Genomic DNA, 23,677 nt, shown 5'->3' with positions numbered 1-23,677 from the left:
CAATATATACCACTCACAGTGCAAGCAGAAAGCACCTCACATACAATACCAATATATACCACTCACAGTGCAAGCAGAAAGCACCTCACATACAATACCAATATATACCACTCACAGTGCAAGCAGAAAGCACCTCACATACAATACCAATATATACCACTCACAGTGCAAGCAGAAAGGACCTCACATACAATACCAATATATACCACTCACAGTGCAAGCAGAAAGGACCTCACATACAATACCAATATATACCACTCACAGTGCAAGCAGAAAGCAACTCACATACAATACCAATATATACCACTCACAGTGCAAGCAGAAAGCACCTCACATACAATACCAATATATACCACTCGAACCCTCACACTGCAATCAGAAAGCACCTCACATATAATATCACACTGTGCTGTATCACACTGTGCTGCATCACACTGTGCTGTGCTTTTACCTTTACAAGGGTCCCCTGAACAGACACACACAGACCCCCCACCCCAGCAGTGTAGTGGCGCGCTGGCCGTGGCCCTTACCTGACACAGTGACCAGCATGGAGGCCACCAGAGGCCGGTTGTTGTCGAGCTTGCGGCTGAGCCTCAGCTCCCCGCTGGTGTGGTTGAGCAGCAGCAGGTTGAGCTCATTGCCGCGCTCGAAGGAGTAGTGCAGCCGGTCCGACACGTCGGGGTCCCTGGCCGGCACGCGCCCGATCACCCCGCTGGGGAAGCTGTTGGACTTGTTGGACACAAAGTTGTTGAAGATGATCTGGAAGTTCTGCAGCACCGGCCCGTTGTCGTTCTGGTCCACCAGCTTGATCCGCACGGTAGCCCGGCTCACCAGGGGCGCGGACGTGGCCTGCACCACGATGGCGTACTCCGAGCGCGCCTCGTAATCCAGGTCGATGAGTGTGGTCAGCTCCCCGGAGAAGATGTCCATCTGGAAGATCTCTGGGATGTTCCCCTCCACGATCTGGTACATGATCTGTGCGTGGGGGCCCTCGTCCGGGTCCGTGGCCGTGATCTGAGCCACCACGGAGCCCACGGCGCTGTTCTCCTTCACGAACACCTGGAAGTCGTCGGCGGGGAACACGGGCGCGTTGTCGTTCACGTCCAGCACGGAGACCTGGATGTGCACGGGGGTGCGCTGAGGAGGGAGCCCCCGGTCCACTGCGTAGGCGGTGAGCTCGTAAAAGGGGACGCTCTCCCTGTCCAGCTGCCGCACCGTGCGCACGATCCCCGAGGTGGGCTCGATGGTGAAGTCCCCGTCTCCGTCCTCCCCGTTCTGGAAGGTGTACTGGACCCGGCCGTTGGCGTGCGCGTCGCGGTCGGTGGCAGATATCTGCAGCACACTGGTGAAGGGCGGGGTGTCCTCCATGACGGTACCCTGGTAGCGTGGGCTCACAAACTGTGGCGCGTTGTCGTTCACGTCCTTCACGTTCACCTCCACGTAGGTGGTGTCGGACTTCTGTGGGATACCGTTGTCGCGTGCAGTGATGGCCAGCGTGAAGGTCATCTGGTCCTCGTAGTCCAGCTCTGCCTGCAGCGTGATGGCGCCCGTGTTGGAGTCGATGCGGAACTGCGGGATGTTGTCCTCCAGGAAGTAGGTGATGCGCGCGTTCTCCCCCACGTCATCGTCTGTTGCGCTGATCACGACCACGGTGCTGCCTGGCGGCCGGTCCTCCGCCACGCCCACAGAGTAGTGTGCGCTCTGGAACACGGGCCGGTGCGTGTTGGCGTCCGTGATGTTCACGTGGACCTGGCAGGTGTCGTGCAGCGTGCGGTCAGAGGCGGTCAACGTGAGCACGTAGCGCCGCTCCTGCTTGTAGTCCAGTGGCAGGGCCAGCGAGATCAGCCCGGCGCCGCCCTGCGTGCTGATGGAGAAGCGGTTGCGCGTGTTCCCTCCTGTGATCTGGTACGTCACGGCGCTGTTCACGTCCCGGTCCACAGCTGTCACGCTCAGCACGCTGGTGCCCACGGCCGCATCCTCGTTGAGCCGGATGAAGTACTCGCGCTGCCCGAACTCGGGCCGGTTGTCGTTCACGTCCATCACGGTGATGGTGACGCTGGCCGAGGCTGAGAGGGACGGGCTGCCGTAGTCCCGCGCCTCCACCCCGAAGAAGAAGTGCTCCACAGCCTCGCGGTCCAGTGCCCGGCTCACCGTCACCCAGCCCGTGGCACTGTTGATCACGAAGGGCGTGTCGGGCGGCGTGTCGGTCAGCTTGTACTCCAGCCGCGCGTTGTCCCCGGAGTCGGTGTCCACGGCCTGCACGTGGATGACAGAGTGGCCTAGCGGCACGTTCTCCAGCACAGACACCTGGAAGGGCGTGCTGACGAAGATGGGCGCGTTGTCGTTCACGTCCACCACCTGCACGCTCACCATGCCCGTGTTATTGGACAGCGGCGGCCGCCCGGCGTCCTGGGCCCTCACGCGCAGCGCGTACTCCCGCTCCACCTCGAAGTCCAGCGGCGCCACCACCTGGATCTCCCCCGTCACGCTGTCGATGTTGAACTGGCCCCGGCTGTTGCCGCTGATGATGTTGTAGTGCAGCAGCGCATTGTTGTCCTTGTCCAGGTCCGTGGCGCTCACCCGCAGGATCTCCGAGTGCGGCCGCACGTCCTCCCGCACCTGCACCACATAGCGCTTCTCGCTGAACTGCGGCACGTTGTCATTCTCGTCCAGCACCGTGATGAACACCTTCACGCTGGCAGACCTGGGCCCCGGCTCCCTGCCCTGGTCGCTGGCCTCCACGATCAGGCTGTACTGCTCCGTCTGCTCACGGTCCACCAGCCCCCGCGTGGTGATGAGCCCCGAGCGCGGGTCCATCTCGAAGGCAGCGCGGCCGGGTGCTGAGGCCTCGCTCACGAAGCGGTAGCGGATGTTGGCGTTGGAGGGGGCGTCGGAGTCCGTGGCGCGCAGCTGCAGGATGGGGTAGCCCTCCTCCACGTTCTCCCGGATGGTCTCCCGGTACTCCGTCTGCTCAAACACCGGGTCGTGGTCGTTGCGGTCCGACACAGTGATGGCCACCATGGTCGTGGTGGAGAGGCGTGGTTGCCCGTGGTCCACGGCGGTGACACGGAAGTAGTGCAGGTCCATGTGCTCTCGATCCAGCACCTTGGTGGTGGTGATCAGCCCGTGGCTGGGGTGGATGCTGAAGTAATCTATTGACCTGCTGTTCATTAGAGGCGCCATGGAGTAGGAGAGCCGGCCGGCCTCGCCAGGGTCGGGGTCCTGCGCATTCATAGCGATCACAGAGGTCCCTGGGGGCTGGTTCTCCGCCACCTGAACCTGGTAATTATACTGGGGGAAGACGGGGTGGCGGTTCGCGGCTCTGCGTGACCTTATTAACGGTAGCACTGGCGCTGCCCTCCTCGCCCTGCCTCCCTTCTGCCGCCCGGGAGCTTTGCTGTGTAATGGATCGAATTGCAGCACAGCCGCCGCCCTGCGGGACTTTAATTGCGGATGAGCCGGGCGCAGATCGATAGCTAAACGGTTCCCAGGGCTGCTGTCAGAACAAATAGTTTTTAAACAGACTTTGGTGGCGTTGAGCATCTGGCGCAGGAGACACGGACCGGCCGGGAATGGATTTTCCGCGGCCGTGTTGTTGTTGTTATAATTAGTATCTGGTTTCGTCTCGCCGTCTTGTTTACAAACCGAGAGAGCTGAGGCTCTGAGAGCGTCCGCAGCTGAGGTCGATTCTGGCTGAGAGCCGGGGGGAGCTGTCCGCCAGGCCCGTGGTGCTGAAACCTCTCCCTTCAGGCAGCTTAACAGAGCGCGCTGTTTCACACACGCACGGCCCAGACACTGCTTCCATCCGGGGCTCAGCAAAAGGGATTTAAGCCATCGGTCTGTTTTATCTTCACTTAGCCCTTTAGCACATGCGTGGCGATTATCAGTGAGGGCCAGGCATCTGTTTAAAGCACGAAAGTTAACAACACATAGCTCATCGGGAGCGCTAGTAGGCAGTGTGTTCGTAATGTTAACATTGCGGATGCTGAGATTACTCACGCATTGTAGCCCCGGACCGGAGGACTGATCCAGCAGCTCTTGTTCCGCTCCTCTCTGCCCGTCGCCGATCTTCACCCGTTTGAAGCTCCAGTCATTGATTTCCAGGCCCTGGCTGTTCACGCCACTCTGCCCCGGGTCGCCGCTCTCATCGCCGGCTGCTGAATGCTCGACTTGCGATTCATTCACAGTTTGCTCCACATGCCGATCTGCAGCTCGCTTTCGTAGTAATGATAGTAACTCCCCCGAGTCCTCGGCACTCCGCTCCCCGAGACTGTGAGGTGAGCTGACCGCCACGGCCAGCTGAAACGCGCCACATTCCCGAATCAAACCCCGCTCCCGAGCGACATTACAGACTCGATCCCATTCTCTCCTCCATTGCTCTTCGCTGAAGCCCCGGCAGCTGTTCAGACAGGGTCCCCTCCGCCTGCTAGCAGCCCTGGCGGCGCAGCAGCAGCAGCAGCAACACGGCTGCGCTGTGAGTTTAATAATCCAGGGTATGTTTTTGCTTTTTTTCTCGTCGGCTGAGGAGGGTAAACGGCACGGGTTCGAGATGAGGAAGACAGGTGTGACAGCAGTATTTGCGTTGTAGTTGTTATTCGGATTGGAAACTGGCAGCGGGGAGGGTTTCTTGCACACATGCAAAACCAGAGAGAAGGCGGATTCCGCTGTTTCTGCTGTTTGTGATCCCCGCTGTTTTGTACAGAGGGCAGACCGCGTACAGCCAGGCAGAGAGAGCCGCGAGCAGAGGCCCTCCCACACTGCCTGGACAATACCTTCCTGATTCGGTAACAGCGAGTGCCTAGAAGCGCGCAGAAATACACACACGCCGCCCTTTGTAGTGCAGTGCCTCGGCCGGCCCGTGCGTGCTCTACCTAGACGGGAGACAAGCTGCCACCCGAATGGGGACACGGGGGCTCTAGTCCTTTGTATGGTTCTCTTACCCCGGTTCTGCAAGACGGAACAGTACAATCCAGTAGAATTATGCACACACGCCGTGCCTTTGCCTCCCGGCTGCCGATTATTTTTGAAACCAGTCTGTGAAGCCTTCTCATGCAGCGGGTATTGTGCATTGCCATCCGCGCTTTCTGTGCACAGAAGGGTTAATTTCCAAGGGTACCCACACAGTCCCTCCAGGCTGCCACAGCCCCTTCCAGTGCTGGCTCCCCCAGTGCACGGCTCTCCCGGATCGCTGTCTCTTTCCCCGGCCAGCTTGTCCCGTCTCCCCCACACGCTGGATCTGGGGCTCCTAGTCTGTCCTGGTGCGGGGGAGGAGGCTCCGGTCCGGCCAAAGCCCCCCGCTACCTTCCCTGGGCTTGCAGCGAACAAAGAGCCGAGGAGAAGCAGGAGAAGCAGACGCGAAAGCAGGCTTGATTCCAGCAGCGACGCAGCCATTAGTAGAACAGAAATCCTTCTCCTCCCTGGCTAAGTCGCAGCCTTCACCGGTCCGGCCCAAACCTCCTCCCGTGGTCCTCCGTCTCTCTCTGGGCCCGGAAAGCTCTCATTTACTCGTTGTGTTCTGTAAGCTTGGGCTGTGACTTAGGGACGCAGCATCTCTCTTTCCTCGCCCTCCTTTCATTCATCTCCAACATGGCTCTCGGCTTCCCCCACTGGCCTCATCCCCCTCCCTCTATCGCCCCCTGTCCCCGCTGTGGAGAACCAGATGGTTCGCCCCACTGCGCATGCTCAGCCCTTTCCACCGAAGCCCTCGCCGCCGCCATGTTTACTCCTGGCAGTCCGGGAGCTGTCAAAGTGCTGAATATGTTTAAAATACCTTTAAAATTGTGATGGGATCGGCACGTTAACACAGTGTGTGTTTGCAAACACATGAACACACGCATTAAATACAAACGACAGCCTAGGCTTTAAATACAGTGACACTTAGGCGTTTCTGTGTGGGTTAGTGTTTGTTTCATTTTGGCCAATGTGTTTCGGATGGGTCCCATAATAAAGACGTGTTCGTTTTATATCACATTTCACTATTATTCTATCCAGAGGAATATTATACACGCCGTCCCGGTCTCCGTGTCCAGCGAGACTGAGTTTAGATTGAGTTGCTGCTGTCTCTACACGGCTCTGCTATTAGATTGAGTTGCTGCTGTCTCTGGTATTCGCCTTATCTTCAGTTTTATTAAGTGTCTCTTCAGTTCTTGCAAACAGTTTCCACTGACTGTATCCTCATTTGTATCACAGCGCGGTAGAACACTAGAACCGGTGTTGCCTGTCTCCCGGTCCGCACTTCAACCGCTACGCCACCACAGCAACACATGCGAGCTACAGCCGATCAATGACTTCAGCACTGCTGTCATGGCAACAGTGGGGTACTGTGTGTGCTGATACCCAATGCCAGGCTCAATGATGGAGCTCCGTGGTTCACTCCCCGTCTCCCCCCGCGGCTCGGCGGCAGGTGGTAGCGGCCAGGTCCCCAGCTGGCTGATGAGAAACTGATGCAGGTTTTTAACAAGGAGAGAGGTGTGAGAGAGCGCGAGGAATTACGATAAGCGCCTCATTGTTACCATTAATACAATAGCCGCCCCGCCCGCGTCACTCTCCCAGCACTAACGCGAGAGACGGGTATCACCGCCCCTCCCTCCTCTCTCTCCATCGCGCTCACAGTGGGGAAGCATATGGCTCAAGCAGATGTTTTACACAGCGCGTAGAAAATGAATGCGAGCGTGTGCATGTCTGTGTATGTCTGTGCGTGTGTGTGCGTGCATGTGTGTGTCTGTGTCTGTCTGTGCGTGTTTGTGCGTGTGTCTGTGCGTGCGTGTGTGTCTTTGCATGTGTGCGTGGGTGTGTGCGTGTGTGTCACCAGACAGAAAATCAATCCACGTTATTACAAAAGTGACCCCCCGCCCCTTTGGGATGAACACATACTAAAATGAAACGCTATGACAGTATGTACAGAATTGGGGTATGTGTGCTTGTCATATCAGAGGGAGTCTGACCAACCTGTCTTGCATTGCGTTCCGGCTTGTATTAGTATCTTTTAGAGTCCCAACAGAGATCGTAACGATGGATACCAAGATATTAGGGGGCCTTAGCGGGGTGAAACCGGCAAACAATACCCCCCCCCCCCCCCCCTTCACACAGTCATTCTGCATTCATTTCTGGGTCCCACGCATTAGAAATTTGAAAGTATAATTGTGGTGTGATGTAGACTCAGCAGAGAGTTTCTTTCCTCATCTTTTCATTCTGTCCTTGGGGGTGAGACTCTAGGGGTGGAAAAACATTCGATCATCAGGAGGCATGAATGTCTTTGTGGAGTCCCAGCTGCCAGATAAAAAGGGAAGAGGTTCAATTTAATTAGAGAGGAAAGTCAACCTCGCACTGAAACGCACACACTGAAACGCACACACTGAAACGCACACACTGACACACACACACTGACACACACACTGAAACGCACACACTGAAACACACACACTGACAGACACACACACACACTGAAACGCACACACTGAAACACACACACACACACACACTGAAACACACACACACACACTGAAACGCACACACTGACACAAACACACACACACACACTGAAACGCACACACTGACACACACACACACACACTAAAACACACACACACTGACACACACACTGAAACGCACACACTGACACACACACACACTCTGAAACACACACACTGACACACACACTGAAACGCACACACTGACACACACACACTGACACACACACTGAAACGCACACACTGACATACACACACTGACACACACACACAATGACACACACACACTGACACACACACACAAACAAGGTTACAAACGAGAGGAGGCCATTCAGCCCATCTTGCTTGTTTGGTTGTTAGTAGCTTATTGATCCCAGAATCTCATCAAGCAGCTTCTTGAAGGATCCCAGGGTTTCAGCTTCAACAACATTACTGGGGAGTTGGTTCCAGACCCTCACAATTCTGTGACCCCTGGTCCTTGTTTCTTTTTTCAGGTTGAAAAAGTCACCTGGGTCGACATTGTCAATAGCTTTTAGAATTGTGAATGCTTGAATCAGAATCAGAGTGCCTTCACTGTGCTGTATCACACTGTGCTGTATTACACTGTGCTGTATCACACTGTGCTGTATTACACTGTGCTCTATTACACTGTGCTGTATCACACTGTGCTGTATTACACTGTGCTGTGCTTTCACTGTGCTGTATTACACTGTGCTGTATTACACTGTGCTGTGCTTTCACTGTGCTGTATTACACTATGCTGTATCACACTGTGCTGTATTACACTGTGCTGTGCTTTCACTGTGCTGTATTACACTGTGCTGTATCACACTGTGTTGTGCTTTCACTGTGCTGTATCACACTGTGCTGTATTACACTGTGCTGTGCTTTCACTGTGCTGTATCACACTGTGCTGTGCTTTCACTGTGCTGTATCACACTGTGCTGTGCTGCTTTGAGATGCAGAATCCCAGTCCAGCTGATGCTTTACTGAATAATAATAATAATAATAATAATAATAATAATAATAAGGGGCCCTGCCTCAGAGAGGTGAATGCCTCGTGGGATCGGGTTTCTCTGCTGATTTATAGCTGTGGTTTTATGGAGGATGGCGGCCGGCAGTAATGGTTTGAAACCTTGTTAGAAACCTTTCTGCCCAGGAAATGAAGATCATGAGTGTGAGGGTCATGGCAAGTTCAACAAAGGAACAAACCTCTGATGTGAATCAAGCTTCACAGAAACACCACATTACTCTTAATTCAGTCATCCCTCAACTCTGCAGCCCCGACCCGACCCCACGAGACTGGAACAAACATATGCAAGTAGTGGAAATCAGCTGTCTGTTCATCTCTCATCTCTGCTTAACCCTTCTGCTATGTGCATCTGCTCCTGATCTGTACATATTAACCCTGTACTGCACTCAGAGACTGAATGACACTGTAGAGAGACTGAATCACACTGCAATCAGAGACGGAATCACACTGAATTCAGAGAGACTGAATTAACTGCAATCATAGAGACTGAATCACACTGCAATCAGAGACCGAATCACATTGCAATCTGAATGACAACACATTGCTATCAGAGACTGAATCACAGTAGTGATGGCCTGTCTGAATCCTAGGTGTTTATACTGGGGATCGCAGTGCAGTCCGAGTCTACCCTTGCACCACCAGCCCAGGAAAGAGACCTCACTGTAGAGTGTATCTGTGCCGGGAGATCACTGCAATCATTTACTGACAGACGCACTGTGTGCACTGACCCACACAAAAGGTTATTTTCCTCCTTGTCCTCCCAGTCTCTGGTTTTTCTGCTACAGAACGGATTGCTGGTTTTCATTCTAAACTGATGCTGATCTTTACTAAAGACACTCCCTTGCTTGGGGAGGGGGTGGAGCTCCCTGCACAGAAAGCATCAGCACAGCAGGGGGTCACCTCCACAGACCCGGGTTCAAATCCTGACAAAATTAGCCTCAGATCAGATCAATGTCTGTGTTTCAGTCCATCGCAGACAGTCTGGAGGATAAGTCCTCATTGAAACAACTTCAGTCTGGAGGACACGTCCTCCCTGAAACAACTTCAGAGTGTGGAGGACACGTCCTCCCTGAAACAACTTCAGAGTGTGGAGGACACATCCTCCCTGAAACTTCAGAGTGTGGAGGACACGTCCTCCCTGAAACAACTTCAGAGTGTGGAGGACACATCCTCCCTGAAACAACTTCAGAGTGTGGAGGACACGTCCTCCCTGAAACAACTTCAGAGTGTGGAGGACACGTCCTCATTGAAACAACTTCAGAGTGTGGAGGACACGTCCTCCCTGAAACTTCAGAGTGTGGAGGACACGTCCTCCCTGAAACAACTTCAGAGTGTGGAGGACACATCCTCCCTGAAACAACTTCAGAGTGTGGAGGACACATCCTCCCTGAAACAACTTCAGAGTGTGGAGGACACATCCTCCCTGAAACAACTTCAGAGTGTGGAGGACACGTCCTCATTGAAACAACTTCAGAGTGTGGAGGACACATCCTCATTGAAACAACTTCAGAGTGTGGAGGACACGTCCTCATTGAAACAACTTCAGAGTGTGGAGGACACGTCCTCCCTGAAACAACTTCAGTGTGTGGAGGACACGATTTAAAATAATAAACTTGCCAGGTGAGTTTCATTTCCGCATTTAGTTTTTGTTTTAAGAAAATAGTTACTTTTTTAAAAAAAAAATTTTAACATCCATACATTTTTTTATTATCATTATATATTTTTTTATACACAGGAAGTAAAATAGATTTTAGTAACAACATTCTAGAAGCTTTATTGTCTATATATTTCTATTGAAGCAGAGTGCACAGTGAAGGGGATTGCTGGAGCTGGTTAATACGCACACACACGCACACTCATGCAGGACTGCCGCTGCTGTTAACACTGTGGAGAGGTGAGGGAGGGAGAGAGGGAGGTGTTGAATCTCCTCTCACAGGCTCTGCTCAGGGCTCTCAGAGTTGAGGGAGGGAGGTGTTGAAGCTCCTCTCACAGGCTCTGCTCAGGGCTCTCAGAGTTGAGGGAGGGAGGTGTTGAAGCTCCTCTCACAGGCTCTGCTCAGGGCTCTCAGAATTGAGGGAGGGAGGTGTTGAAGCTCCTCTCACAGGCTCTGCTCAGGGCTCTCAGAGTTGAGGGAGGGAGGTGTTGAAGCTCCTCTCACAGGCTCTGCTCAGGGCTCTCAGAATTGAGGGAGGGAGGTGTTGAAGCTCCTCTCACAGGCTCTGCTCAGGGCTTTCAGAGTTGAGGGAGGGAGGTGTTGAAGCTCCTCTCACAGGCTCTGCTCAGGGCTCTCACAGTTGATGGAGGGAGGTATTGAAGCTCCTCTCACAGGCTCTGCTCAGGGCTCTCAGAGTTGAGGGAGGGAGGTGTTGAAGCTCCTCTCACAGGCTCTGCTCAGGGCTCTCGGAGTTGAGGGAGGTGTTGAAGCTCCTCTCGCAGGCTCTGCTCAGGGCTCTCAGAGTTGAGGGAGGGAGGGTGTTGAAGCTCCTCTCACACGCTCTGCTCAGGGCTCTCAGAGTTGAGGGAGGGAGGTGTAGAAGCTCCTCTCACAGGCATTATTTGACATGGAATAACTATGCAAGGTTAATGAATAACTCAGTCTTAATTTAATGGGTTGTGTTTTGTAATAACAGCAGATTTGTATATAATAATAGCTTTGCCACCCTTGCACTGAGCACTGGGGTTTAAAGCAATGTGTGTGGGATGGTTTGTTATTGAGGTCTGAGCAGCATCGTCCTTCCCACAGGGAGTAACAATAATAACAGAGGCACGGAGTCGAGAGGCTCTGTGTTTAAACATTCCGAGGATACACAGCGAGGCACAGAGCTGGCTGACAGACTGGCACGGGGGCACAGCAGCGAGGCACAGAGCTGACAGACTGGCACGGGGGCACAGCAGCGAGGCACAGAGCTGGCTGACAGACTGGCACAGGGGCACAGCAGCGAGGCACAGAGCTGGCTGACAGACTGGCACGGGGGCACAGCAGCGAGGCACAGAGCTAGCTGACAGACTGGCACAGGGGCACAGGGGCACAGCAGCGAGGCACAGAGCTGGCGGACAGCCTGGCACGGGGGCACAGCAGCGAGGCACAGAGCTGGCGGACAGCCTGGCACAGGGGCACAGCAGCGAGGCACAGAGCTGGCGGACAGCCTGGCACGGGGGCACAGCAGCGAGGCACAGAGCTGGCGGACAGCCTGGCACAGGGGCACAGCAGCGAGGCACAGAGCTGGCTGACAGACTGGCACAGGGGTACAGCAGCGAGGCTACAGTGGAGCCGGAGTTTCACTGTCAGGCTGCAGAGCACCACAGTGTGAACAGCCTTCACTGCGCAGAGCACCACAGCCTTCACTGCGCAGAGCACCACAGGATTCACTGCGCAGAGCACCACAGGATTCACTGCGCAGAGCACCACAGGATTCAATGCGCAGAGCACCACAGGATTCACTGCGCAGAGCACCACAGTGTGAACAGCCTTCACTGCGCAGAGCGCCACAGCCTTCGCTGTGGTGCTCTGCACAGTGCGGGGTGCAGGGAGAGGGGAGCGGGGTGCAGGGAGAGGGGTGTGGCGTGCAGGGAGAGGGGAGCGGGGTGCAGGGAGAGGGGTGCAGGGAGAGGGGTGAGGGGTGCAGGGAGAGGGGAGCGGGGTGCAGGGAGAGGGGAGCGGGGTGCAGGGAGAGGGGAGCGGGGTGCAGGGAGAGGGGAGCGGGGTGCAGGGAGAGGGGTGAGGTATTGGGCAGAGGTACGGGTCACAAGCAGCATAAATACAGGTGTTAAAGGGTTTGTCCGCTGTGTAGTTTGAAGCAGGCGTGTCTGTGCGTGTGCCTGTGCCTCTGTGTCTCTGTGTCTGTGTGTCTCTGTGTGTCTCTGTGCCTCCGGGCCTCAGTCCTCGGCGGCCGTGTGCATCTCCGGGAAGTCCTTGTAGATCTGCTGGATGATCAGCTGGTCCATCTGACTGGCCTCTCCCCCCCCCTCGCCCTGCCCCCCTGCCTCGCCCTCCCCCAGGATGCGCTGCAGTGCCCCCTGCAGATCAGGCAGGCGATGGCGGTGCTGCAGGTAGTCTGTGGAGCGAATGATGGCGTGCATCAGGGAGAGGTACTCCATACGCAGCTGAGGACAGACAGAGAGAGAGACAGAGAGGGGGATGAGAGAGCACTTCACCTTGTCCTGGGAGAGATGAAGAGGGGTAAAGGGTGTCTCACCTTGTCCTGGGAGAGATGAAGAGGGGTAAGGGGTGTCTCACCTTGTCTCCGGGGGACAGGTCTGATATTTGCCGCACCGCGATGTCGATCATCACCATCATGTCAGTCCGGTAGAAGATGCTGGCCGTGTCGGCGCTGGAGAAAACATCCTGCAGGAACTTGAGCACCGAGTGAGCGGGCTGGGGCTGGTGCTTAAACACTGAGACTGGGTCATCTGGAGAGGGGAGAGAGGGAGTGGGGGAGAGAGAGGGAGTGGGGGAGAGAGAGGGAGGGAGGAGAGAGAGAGAGAGAGAGAGAGAGAGAGAGAGAGAGAGAGAGAGAGAGAGAGAGAGAGAGAGAGAGAGAGAGAGAGAGAGAGAGAGAGACACATTCATACCCAAATTTACGAGTCACAAAAGTGACTTCACCCACCTCACAGAAACTGAAAAATTACACATATTTTTAGGAGAGGTGGGGATAACATGTGCACTAGCTGCCGAACATGTGACTGCCTGTCACAGTCTAAGAGAAAAAATGAACCTGCACTGAAAATCTGTCTTTTCCTTCTGTTTATACACTGTACCTGTCTGTTTGTATGTTTATTGTTCTTTCTCATACATTGTAATTGCTTTGGCAAAACTTGTTTATTCCTGTCCTGCCAATAAAGCTTATTGAATTGAATTGAGAGAGAGTATATAAAGGAAAAATACCAGGATGTAACCTAACCCCACACCCCCTGGCTGTGATTGGTCCAAACCCCACACCCCCTGGCTGTGATTGGTCATTCTCTCACCTCCCCGGTTCAGCAGCAGCAGGATCTTCTCAGTCAGGACCTTGGCGTTGGGTCTCTTCACCAGAGTCTGCATGATCATGTTGTTCACCGGCACTGAAATACACACAGAAACACTGAGACACACACACACACGCACGCACACACAGAGCGCGGTGACAACAGCACAGAAACACTGACACACACACGCACGCACGCATGCAGTCACTCCAAGAAATGTGTACGAGTCCTTTCATCCCTACACTGCCCGTCTCGCTGTGCTGTTGCCTCCCTCCCTCCCTCCCTCCATTCATTCTCACCTCCCCTCTCACTTCCCCTCCCCTCTCCGCTCTCCCTACCCCTCTCCCTTCTCACCTCCCCTCCCTTCTCCTCTCCTCCTCCCCTCACTTCTCATCTCCCCCTCCCTTCTCCTCTCCCCCTCCCTTCTCCTCTCCCCCTCCCTTCTCCTCTCCCCCCTCTCTTCTCATCTCCCCCCTCTCTTCTCATCTCCCCTCACCCATGAGGTGCAGGTTGAATGCCAGCAGCACGTTGATGAATAGATCTGGGAGCTGCTCCGTTGTGTCTGAGGGCAGCCCCTCCTCCACCACATCCAGAAGGAACTCCATGAAGACCGGGTTCAACTGCTCTGTGAGGGGGGACAGAGACAGAGCGTCATGGGCTGAATCTACAGAGATACAACACATTCACAATCACACTGTCACACACTCACAATCACACTCACACACTCACAATCACACACTCACAATCACACACTCACTCAAATCACACACAATCACACTGTCACACACTCACTCAATCACACACACACAATCACACTGTCTCACACTCACACAATCAGTCATACTCACACAATCACACTGTCTCACACTCACACAATCACACTGTCACACTCACAATCACACTGTCACACACTCACTCTCACTCTCAAGGTCTCACAGGGTTCTCTTATGCAGGCACTGCAGCCACTCCTCTGAAGTGTAGAGTTACGAGTCTAAACTCTGGGTGGAGAATGGAATGGATCCCTGCAATCAAACATTCAGGACAAAGCAAATACTTCTGCTTTAAACGTTCTCTCACACTGGGGCTAAACAAGCACCTCTTAAAACCTGGACAGGGTGCAGCTGCTCTGCAATGAGAGTCTGATTGCCATCCCTGGAACAGGGACAGCTCTTCAGAACCATCTCTCGCTCCTCTGCTTACTCTCCCTGGGATTTATTAACCAGGACAGCGAGGAGAGAGGCCCCCTCACTGACACGGCATCTTCCAGCACGGTCCGGAGACGCACACTTTGCATTACAAACACACATGCAGTCTCCTCCCTGTCAGGGCTGCTGCACTTTCACTACAGTAAAAGAAAGCGCTGTGTCTGTGAAACGCTCGCATGCTGGCGAGGTTACCGTAGTGGTGGTAAGGTAAAGGCTCCCCCATTGAGAACACCATGGACAGCACCAGCGCAGAGTAACACATCTTCTGGTGCTCTGAAACACAAAACAAAGTGTCACTCTGTGTGTGTGTGTGTGTGTGTGTGTGTGTCTGCATGTCCCTCGTCTCCCCGTCCCTCACCCTGTGTGTTAGTCTGCATGTCCCTGGCCAGCTCCATGGGCAGGACGGAGTTGACCAGTGCTGAGATGATGGCAGAGTCCAGGTTACACATCGCCCCAAAAACCTTGAGCAGCAGCAGCCGCAGAGCCACCCGGTGCTCCTGGGAAAGAGAGCGCAACATTATACAACAACCCAGCTACACACCGACGCACAACACAACTACACACAACTGAGGCTGTGTGGTCCAGTGGTTAAAGAAACGGGCTTGTAACCAAGAGGTCCCCGGTTCAAATCCCAACTCAGCCACTGACTCATTGTGTGACCCTGAGCAAGTCAATTAACCTCCTTGTGCTCCGTCTTTAGGGTGAGACGTAGTTGTAAGTGACTTTGTAGCTGATGCATAGTTCACACACCCTAGTCTCTGTAAGTCGCCTTGGATAAAGGCATCTGCTAAATAAACAAATAATAATAATAATAATAATAACTGCACACGGACGCACAACACAGCCACACACAACCCAGCTACACACTGACGCACAACACAACTACACACAACTGCACACGGACGCACAACACAGCCACACACAACGCAGCTACACACGGACGCACAACACAACAGCTTAACACAGCACAGGTAACTCCAAACACAGAGAGCTGCTGCACAGAGCCACACAGCACAGGTGAAGCCCCCTCACCATCTGATAGTACGTGACGAGCGAGAGGACCGGCTCACAGTGGCTCTTCTTGCACATCTTCTTACACACCTCGGGGTCAGCGTCCGTCTGCAAGACACAAGAGCACGTCTGTGTGTCTGTCTGTGTGTCTGCACTCGAGAGAGACAGAGAGAGATCACGCCTCCAGGGAGCAGGCTGTCACGCTCTCATCCTCGTACACAGAGATTCAGACAGACAGACAGACAGACAGACAGATCACCAGTATCTGCAGCAGCTCCTCCAGATAGCAGGCTATCACGCTCTCGTCCTCGTACAGGGCCCAGCTGCGCTGCTGTGCGTCCTCCTTGTGCCTCGCCAGGTCGGTGAAGATCACCTGCAGACGCTGCTCATCGTGACACAGCTGTCCACGAGGCAGGGCGGAGCTCAGGTCCTGGGGGAGGAGAGGGGGGGGCGTTACAATTCTCACAGTTTGCTGCAATCACTGCTTCCCATTCACCTTCAATGCCAGCTCATTGTTCTGTTTGATAAGTCTCTTCAATGCCAGCTCATTGTTCTGTTTGATAAGTCTCTTCAATGCCAGCTCATAGTTCTGTTTGATAAGTCTCTTCAATGCCAGCTCATTGTTCTGTTTGATATGTCTCTTCAATGCTAGCTCATTGTTCTGTTTGATATGTCTCTTCAATGCTAGCTCATTGTTCTGTTTGATAAGTCTCTTCAATGCCAGCTCATTGTTCTGTTTGATATGTCTCTTCAATGCTAGCTCATTGTTCTGTTTGATATGTCTCTTCAATGCCAGCTCATTGTTCTGTTTGATAAGTCTCTTCAATGCCAGCTCATAGTTCTGTTTGATAAGTCTCTTCAATGCCAGCTCATTGTTCTGTTTGATAAGTCTCTTCAATGCCAGCTCATTGTTCTGTTTGATAAGTCTCTTCAATGCCAGCTCATTGTTCTGTTTGATATGTCTCTTCAATGCCAGCTCATTGTTCTGTTTGATAAGTCTCTTCAATGGCAGCTCATTGTTCTGTTTGATATGTCTCTTCAATGCTAGCTCATTGTTCTGTTTGATATGTCTCTTCAATGCCAGCTCATTGTTCTGTTTGATATGTCTCTTCAATGCCAGCTCATTGTTCTGTTTGATGTCTCTTCAATGCCAGCTCATAGTTCTGTTTGATACGTCTCTTCAATGCCAGCTCATTGTTCTGTTTGATATGTCTCTTCAATGCCAGCTCATTGTTCTGTTTGATATGTCTCTTCAATGCCAGCTCATTGTTCTGTTTGATGTCTCTTCAATGCCAGCTCATAGTTCTGTTTGATACGTCTCTTCAATGCCAGCTCATTGTTCTGTTTGATAAGTCTCTTCAATGCCAGCTCATTGTTCTGTTTGATATGTCTCTTCAATGGCAGCTCATTGTTCTGTTTGATAAGTCTCTTCAATGCCAGCTCATTGTTCTGTTTGATATGTCTCTTCAATGGCAGCTCATTGTTCTGTTTGATAAGTCTCTTCAATGCCAGCTCATTGTTCTGTTTGATAAGTCTCTTCAATGCTAGCTCATTGTTCTGTTTGATATGTCTCTTCAATGGCAGCTCATTGTTCTGTTCTATTTGATGACTTTTCCTAGGTTGGGGTCACGAACTTCCAAACAGAAAACAAGCACTTTGAGACGTTGCTGTTTTTCGAGCTGATCTTGTACACAAACAGAATGACTCGGGGAGGTATTTATCTCTGTAGCTGTGTCTGCATGAAGAAAATAAAATGCTTTCACTTGGTCTTTCATTATTATTATTATGATGTCTGGAAATGGCTGCAGCTGTCTGGAGAGATGTTTCTAAACAAGGCTTCTACAAAGCTCTACAAGGCAGAGGTTACCAGAGGCTCGTTTTCTCTGCAAGTAGCAGCAGGACGGAGGACGGAGTGCTTCTCCTGAAGGCTTTTCCAATTGCTGACTAACATTCCCAAGATGTTAAAGCTTTACGGTTTAGGAAAGGTAGCCCCCCCTAACCCCCCCCTAACCACCCCCCTTCCCGCTCACCTTGCTCTCCACCAATGAGAGGAGGACCTGCTCCATGACCTCAGCGGTGTGTGGGAGGGAGCTCTGGATGTGTCCAATCACGACCCCGATGGCGACCCTCGAGAGGTCGTAGCTGAGCCCCGTGTTCCTGCGCACCAGCTCGATCAGCTCCGCCCCCATGCTGGGAGGCACGCCCACTCTGGGGTCTGACCCCGCCCCCTTCACACCATGGGAGGGGCTGCGGGTGGGGCTAAGAGGTTGTGACAGCACAGGGGGTGAGGGGGCTGCCAGGGACTGTGGGGAGGGAGACTGGGAGGGACTGGGAGGCACCGGGTCAGCAGCGGGCCTGGTCCGGCAGGGAAGCGGGGGAGGGGTGGTGGCCAGGCTGGGACTACTGGCCTCGGGGGTGTGGGTGGAGCCGCTGCCCAGTGTATCCAGAGAGACGGAGCTCACAGAGGAGGAGCCAGGGCCGATTGAGGAGCTCCTGGAGGGGACTGCAGGCTCTGTGACCGGGGGAGAGCAGGGAGAGAGGGGAGAACAATCAAACTGGAAAGGAAAACTTTGAATAAAAACTGCCAACCTATTTTGCTTTGTGGATTTTCAGCTCAGTGGAATACACACACACTCCCTTGCTCGCTCCCTCCCTCATGAAGCTGAACTGAAACAGACTCCAGGCAGCAGCAGCTGCAAGGCAATGACCCTCATCACAGCTGCTCCAGTATACAGGGCTCTCTCTTCATCTCACTGACTCACACATACAGACACAAAGTGAAATACTGGAGAAGGGCCCTCATACAGTGAGAGACAGAAGGACTCCCTGTCAACATGGCCTAACCCTGAACGAAGCACATTTGTGAACTAGTTCAGAGCATGCAGACTGCGTCATAGAGCACTGACATGCAGACTGCATCGTAGAGCACTGACATGCAGACTGCATCATAGAGCACTGACATGCAGACTGCATCACAGAGCACTGACATGCAGACTGCATCACAGAGCACTGACATGCAGACTGCGTCATAGAGCAGAGCACTGACATGCAGACTGCATCATACAGCACTGACATGCAGACTGCATCACGCTGCTGCCTCATTATTATACAACTCAGTAGCTCACAGTCTGATGACTCGCAGTTCTGTAAATTGCATTTGACTGTGAAGAGCCACTCTAGATAGTTCACAGTGAGAGACAGAAGGACTCCCTGTCAACATGGCCTAACCCTGAACGAAGCACATTTGTGAACTAGTTCAGAGCATGCAGACTGCGTCATAGAGCACTGACATGCAGACTGCATCGTAGAGCACTGACATGCAGACTGCATCACAGAGCACTGACATGCAGACTGCATCACAGAGCACTGACATGCAGACTGCATCATACAGCACTGACATGCAGACTGCATCACGCTGCTGCCTCATTATTATACAACTCAGTAGCTCACAGTCTGATGACTCGCAGTTCTGTAAATTGCATTTGACTGTGAAGAGCCACTCTAGATAGTTCACAGTGAGAGACAGAAGGACTCCCTGTCAACATGGCCTAACCCTGAACGAAGCACATTTGTGAACTAGTTCAGAGCATGCAGACTGCGTCATAGAGCACTGACATGCAGACTGCATCGTAGAGCACTGACATGCAGACTGCATCACAGAGCACTGACATGCAGACTGCATCACAGAGCACTGACATGCAGACTGCATCATACAGCACTGACATGCAGACTGCATCACGCTGCTGCCTCATTATTATACAACTCAGTAGCTCACAGTCTGATGACTCGCAGTTCTGTAAATTGCATTTGACTGTGAAGAGCCACTCTAGATAGTTCACATTGTGACGTGCGAGAACGAGGGAGTGCTGTACACACAAAGGGACACGTCTCCATGTGTAAAAACCAGCAGCCTCAATGAAATAAATGAAGCCCCCTCTATAGAGACCACCTTGTGCATTGCTGGGGTGCAGCACCCCTCAATCTCACCTGGTCTGCGGGGGGCCCTGCGCTTCTCTGGAGGAGGGGGGGTGATGGGAGCGGCGCGGCGAGGCTGGGGGGGCACCTAGAGAGGGGAGATGAAGAGGAGGAGGAGTCAGGCAGGATCCCAAACACACCACAGGAACAGAACCAGCCCAAAGGGAGCCTGCATTACCTGGTACAGCCCCTCCTCCCCGCTGCCTGGGTCCAGGCTCTCTGGGATCGGCTCGCTGGCCTGCCGCCCGTAGTTGCGGCTCAGCCCGTTGGCGTGGGGGGCGGAGCCTATGTGGTAGTCACTGGCGGAAGACGGCAGGATCTGCTTGTGATTGGTTGGGCTCTTGCGCGCCAGCGTCTCCTTGCGGTGGTGAATCAGCTTCCTACAGGGTCACAGGGAATGGAGGTTAGTGCCACCTGCTGGCTACAACCAGAACTGTGCCCACACATGAGAGGAAATAAATCACTTCACTTCAATACTGCCCTGTCTTACACTGCATCAAGAACCACAGCCAGCCCTGTCATTACACACTGCATCAAGAACCACAGCCAGTCCTGTCATTACACACTGCATCAAGAACCACAGCCAGTCCTGTCATTACACACTGCATCAAGAACCACAGCCAGCCCTGTCATTACACACTGCATCAAGAACCACAGCCAGTCCTGTCATTACACACTGCACTAGAAAGACAAGCGCAATGAGAACCACAAGCAGGCCCATTTCAAGGCTGAGTTGCAGAGCTCGGAGGTCGAGCGGTGTGAATGCCCTCTCTGCACACTCTGCCCTCTCTCTGCCCTCTCTGCCCTCTCTCTGCCCTCTCCCCGCTGTGTCGTCTCTGCAGCCCCACACTCACTGCAGAACGTCGCGCTGCTCCAGGTTGTATTTGCCCCCGTTCTTCATGGCAGTGTTGTGAATGGATTCGATGGCTCTGTCGATGGACTGCAGCACCACATCCTGTTCGGGGGTCTGACAGACAGACAGACAGACAGACAGACAGACAGAGAGAGCGAGAGATACAGTTAAACACAGGGAGATATTCTGGGCAGCAGACCCCTCTGAAGGGAGAGGTTCCCCGCCTGTGGTGGGCAAAGCAAGTCCCGGACTATCTTTGTGTTAACCCTCAGCAAAGTGCAGCCCAGAAACCAGGACCAGAGGACGCAGTCTGAAATGGAAAAGTGCAGACAGACTCAGGACAGAAGGCAGCAGCCCCCTCTTTACACAGACAGTGGTGAGGGGGGGGGGGGAGAGACAGACTCAGGACAGAAGGCAGCAGCCCCCTCTTTACACAGACAGTGGTGAGGGGGGGTGGGTCACCTGCCCATGGTGTTGAAGCTGAATCACTGGGATCCTTAAAGACCCGACTTGATCAGGTTTTGAGATCAATCAGCTACTAGGAACCTGACGAGCATGGATGGGCTGAACAGCCTCCTCTGGTTTGTAAATTGTGGAAAGCCCCTCCAGCCCTCACCCTTTCTCTGGATACAGACCCTGCAGCTCTGAATCCCCGTCTGCACAGGAAGTACAATTCCAGGATGCAGACAGTGAGCAGTCCCGCTCCACACAGACTAACAGCACAACCAGGACAGGAATGAAGGCAGCAGCCTGCGCAGAAAGCATTCGAAATCCTGCCGTGTCTCCAAACACCTGGACAGGGGCTCTGTGGTGAGGGTTTGGAAGCCGCCGTGGAACTCTCGTTGAAGTTAATCTGTTTAGTCATCCCTGAGGCTGACAGTGTCTTTGCTACTCAGAATGTGCTGAGCTCCACCAGCTGGGTAGACAGACCTGTTATTTGTGTTTGTAAAGGCAGTGCTCACTGCAGGACTCATGTTGAACTGGTCCTGGCACTCTGATTGACTGTGGGGGATGTCGTGAGAGATCCTGTGGATTAATCCCCGGCTGTGTTGCTCAGTTCCTTCCCGTTTCCGCCCCCTGCTGCTCCGAGGTTCTGGCAGTGGCAGCCAGGCTACGCAGGGTTCTGGGAGTGCCAGCCAGGCTGCTCCGAGGTTCTGGCAGTGGCAGTCAGGCTGCGCAGGGCTCTGGGAGTGCCAGCCAGGCTGCGCAGGGCTCTGGCAGTGCCAGCCAGGCTGCGCAGGGTTCTGGCAGTGGCAGTCAGGCTGCGCAGGGTTCTGGCAGTGGCAGTCAGGCTGCGCAGGGCTCTGGGAGTGCCAGCCAGGCTGCGCAGGGCTCTGGGAGTGCCAGCCAGGCTGTGCAGGGCTCTGGGAGTGCCAGCCAGGCTGCTCCGAGGTTCTGGCAGTGGCAGTCAGGCTGCGCAGGGTTCTGGCAGTGGCAGCCAGGCTGCGCAGGGTTCTGGGAGAGCCAGCCAGGCTGCTCCGAGGTTCTGGCAGTGGCAGTCAGGCTGCGCAGGGCTCTGGCAGTGCCAGCCAGGCTGCGCAGGGCTCTGGCAGTGGCAGTCAGGCTGCGCAGGGTTCTGGGAGTGCCAGCCAGGCTGCGCAGGGTTCTGGGAGTGCCAGCCAGGCTGCGCAGGGTTCTGGCAGTGGCAGTCAGGCTGCGCAGGGTTCTGGGAGTGCCAGCCAGGCTGCGCAGGGTTCTGGGAGTGCCAGCCAGGCTGCTCCGAGGTTCTGGCAGTGGCAGCCAGGCTGCGCAGGGCTCTGGGAGTGCCAGCCAGGCTGCGCAGGGTTCTGGGAGTGCCAGCCAGGCTGCTCCGAGGTTCTGGCAGTGGCAGCCAGGCTGCGCAGGGCTCTGGGAGTGCCAGCCAGGCTGCGCAGGGTTCTGCAGGCAGTTTCCTCGAGAGGGCGATTCCGCGCCCATCCAGCCTGGGCGTTATTATTACAAGAAAGATTTCAAACCCCAGGCAGAGCGAGGCTGTGCTTACTGTCCCCACGTTATTCAAGCTGCATGCCACCATGTGCAACTGTTGTGCTTCACCAATACCAAGTCTTCAATCTCAAAAGCTCTGCTAATATTGTACAGTCAAACAGACTAACTGGGAAACTGTAATCCTCTTTATCTGGCGGGTCGGAGTCAGACTAGCCCCTCAGAGACACTCCTCCATCCTGCCAGGCCACACAGCAGCACTTTCATACCTGACAGGAAGGAAGGAAGCAGCCACAAGACCCAGCCGGGAGTGAGAGCCAGAGCTGGCACAGTGGAAGCTACGCAGCCCTGGGTTCAGACAGCAGAGCAATCTCCTCTCTGTCAGGGGGGAGCAGCAGCAGCGTGGAGGAGCTCAGCTATGGGAGGATTTCATTGAGAATGTATTACATGCAAGTCTACTGAGCGAGGAGCAGTGTCTGCTTATTCCCTTACTCTGCCCCCCGGAACCCCCTTCTCCCCTCCGCTCCCCTCCAGGTAACAGTAAGACTAAGCTGGCGTTTCTATGTCGTGTAATTGCAAGCCCACACACCAGCCAGTCCGCGGCCGCGTCCCGCGTCCCTCTTCACGGTCTCTCACCTGTATCCTCTCAATGTAGGAGGCCGGGATGTAGCCGGACTCGCCGGAGCTGGAGCGGGAGCCCAGCCACCAGTGTTGATTGCTCCGCTCCAGAATTAGGAAAGTCTCCCCGGCGGCGAAGTGCAGCGAGTTGGGCTCCGGCGAGCGGAAGGCGTACAGGGACCGGTACATGATATTATCAAAAGCCGGCTGCTTCGCTCTGTTCCTCTCAATAGCAATCTAATTCTATTAATATTACGCGGCGCTCTCGCCCGCTGGAACTCCGCAGAAGTGGATGTAAACACCGCAGGCGTCGTGCACGCACTAGACGGGCACGCCCCCACGACTGCTGCGAGCGTCTGCCAAACCGAGCGCGCTCCCGCCACTCCTGGCCGCATCACAGCGTCGTGCACGCGCGGCTGGAATGATCCAGATCCGAGTTCTCTTGGATGCAGTTGATCGTGGATACAATACAGATGCTGCCATCGTGTGGCGAGGATGTGCAACTGTTGCGTCATGTCTTAAACAATCTGATTGGATAAAACAAAATTACAGCTAGTGCGTGACTCCTGATTGGTGCACATAGTTAGCGAATCAAAACTTAGAAACGCGTTACCTAATTTGCATA

At 54.1% G+C, this 23,677-nt stretch overlaps 2 protein-coding genes across 6 annotated transcripts in view; both read right to left on the bottom strand.

Moving 5' to 3' along the window:
* Positions 1-5,596, bottom strand: part of LOC131697671 (cadherin EGF LAG seven-pass G-type receptor 3-like) — a 46,150-nt gene extending 40,554 nt beyond the window's left edge. For all 4 annotated transcript variants that reach the window (XM_058988207.1, XM_058988209.1, XM_058988210.1 and 1 more), the window contains exon 1: positions 531-5,596. In XM_058988207.1, the coding sequence (XP_058844190.1) occupies positions 531-5,391 (4,861 nt within the window). In that variant the 5' untranslated portion in view covers positions 5,392-5,596. The remainder of the gene's footprint in view (positions 1-530) is intronic.
* Positions 5,597-11,188: 5,592 nt separating this feature from the next.
* Positions 11,189-23,468, bottom strand: LOC117412594 (NCK-interacting protein with SH3 domain-like). 2 transcript variants are annotated; one of them, XM_058988211.1, is made up of 13 exons: positions 23,071-23,468; positions 20,513-20,625; positions 19,837-20,038; positions 19,671-19,746; positions 17,714-18,195; positions 15,943-16,113; positions 15,705-15,791; positions 15,031-15,169; positions 14,865-14,945; positions 13,964-14,092; positions 13,471-13,563; positions 12,740-12,912; positions 11,189-12,606 (listed from the first exon to the last, which is right to left on the bottom strand). In XM_058988211.1, the coding sequence occupies exons 1-13, from the start codon at positions 23,239-23,241 to the stop codon at positions 12,379-12,381; spliced, it is 2,145 nt and encodes a 714-aa protein (XP_058844194.1). In that variant the 5' UTR covers positions 23,242-23,468; the 3' UTR covers positions 11,189-12,378. The 2 variants fall into 2 exon arrangements, with proteins under 2 accessions (XP_058844194.1, XP_058844195.1); XM_058988212.1 differs by lacking the exon at positions 23,071-23,468 and adding an exon at positions 20,974-21,097.
* Positions 23,469-23,677: the final 209 nt, after the last annotated feature.

Source organism: Acipenser ruthenus, chromosome 16 (genome assembly GCF_902713425.1).
Source record: "Acipenser ruthenus chromosome 16, fAciRut3.2 maternal haplotype, whole genome shotgun sequence".
NCBI lineage: Eukaryota > Metazoa > Chordata > Actinopteri > Acipenseriformes > Acipenseridae > Acipenser > Acipenser ruthenus.
This window is presented reverse-complemented; position numbering and strand designations above follow the sequence as displayed.

Coding starts and splice junctions, on each gene's coding strand:
- LOC117412594 (XM_058988211.1), bottom strand. CDS start 23,241: ATGTACCGGTCCCTGTACGCCTTCCGCTCGCCGGAGCCCAACTCGCTG. Junction 16,114..17,713: donor TCTCATTGGTGGAGAGCAAG/GTGAGCGGGAAG, acceptor CTCCTCCCCCAG/GACCTGAGCTCCGCCCTGCC. Junction 14,093..14,864: donor TTTACCTTACCACCACTACG/GTAACCTCGCCA, acceptor CCCCCCTCACAG/AGCAGTTGAACCCGGTCTTC.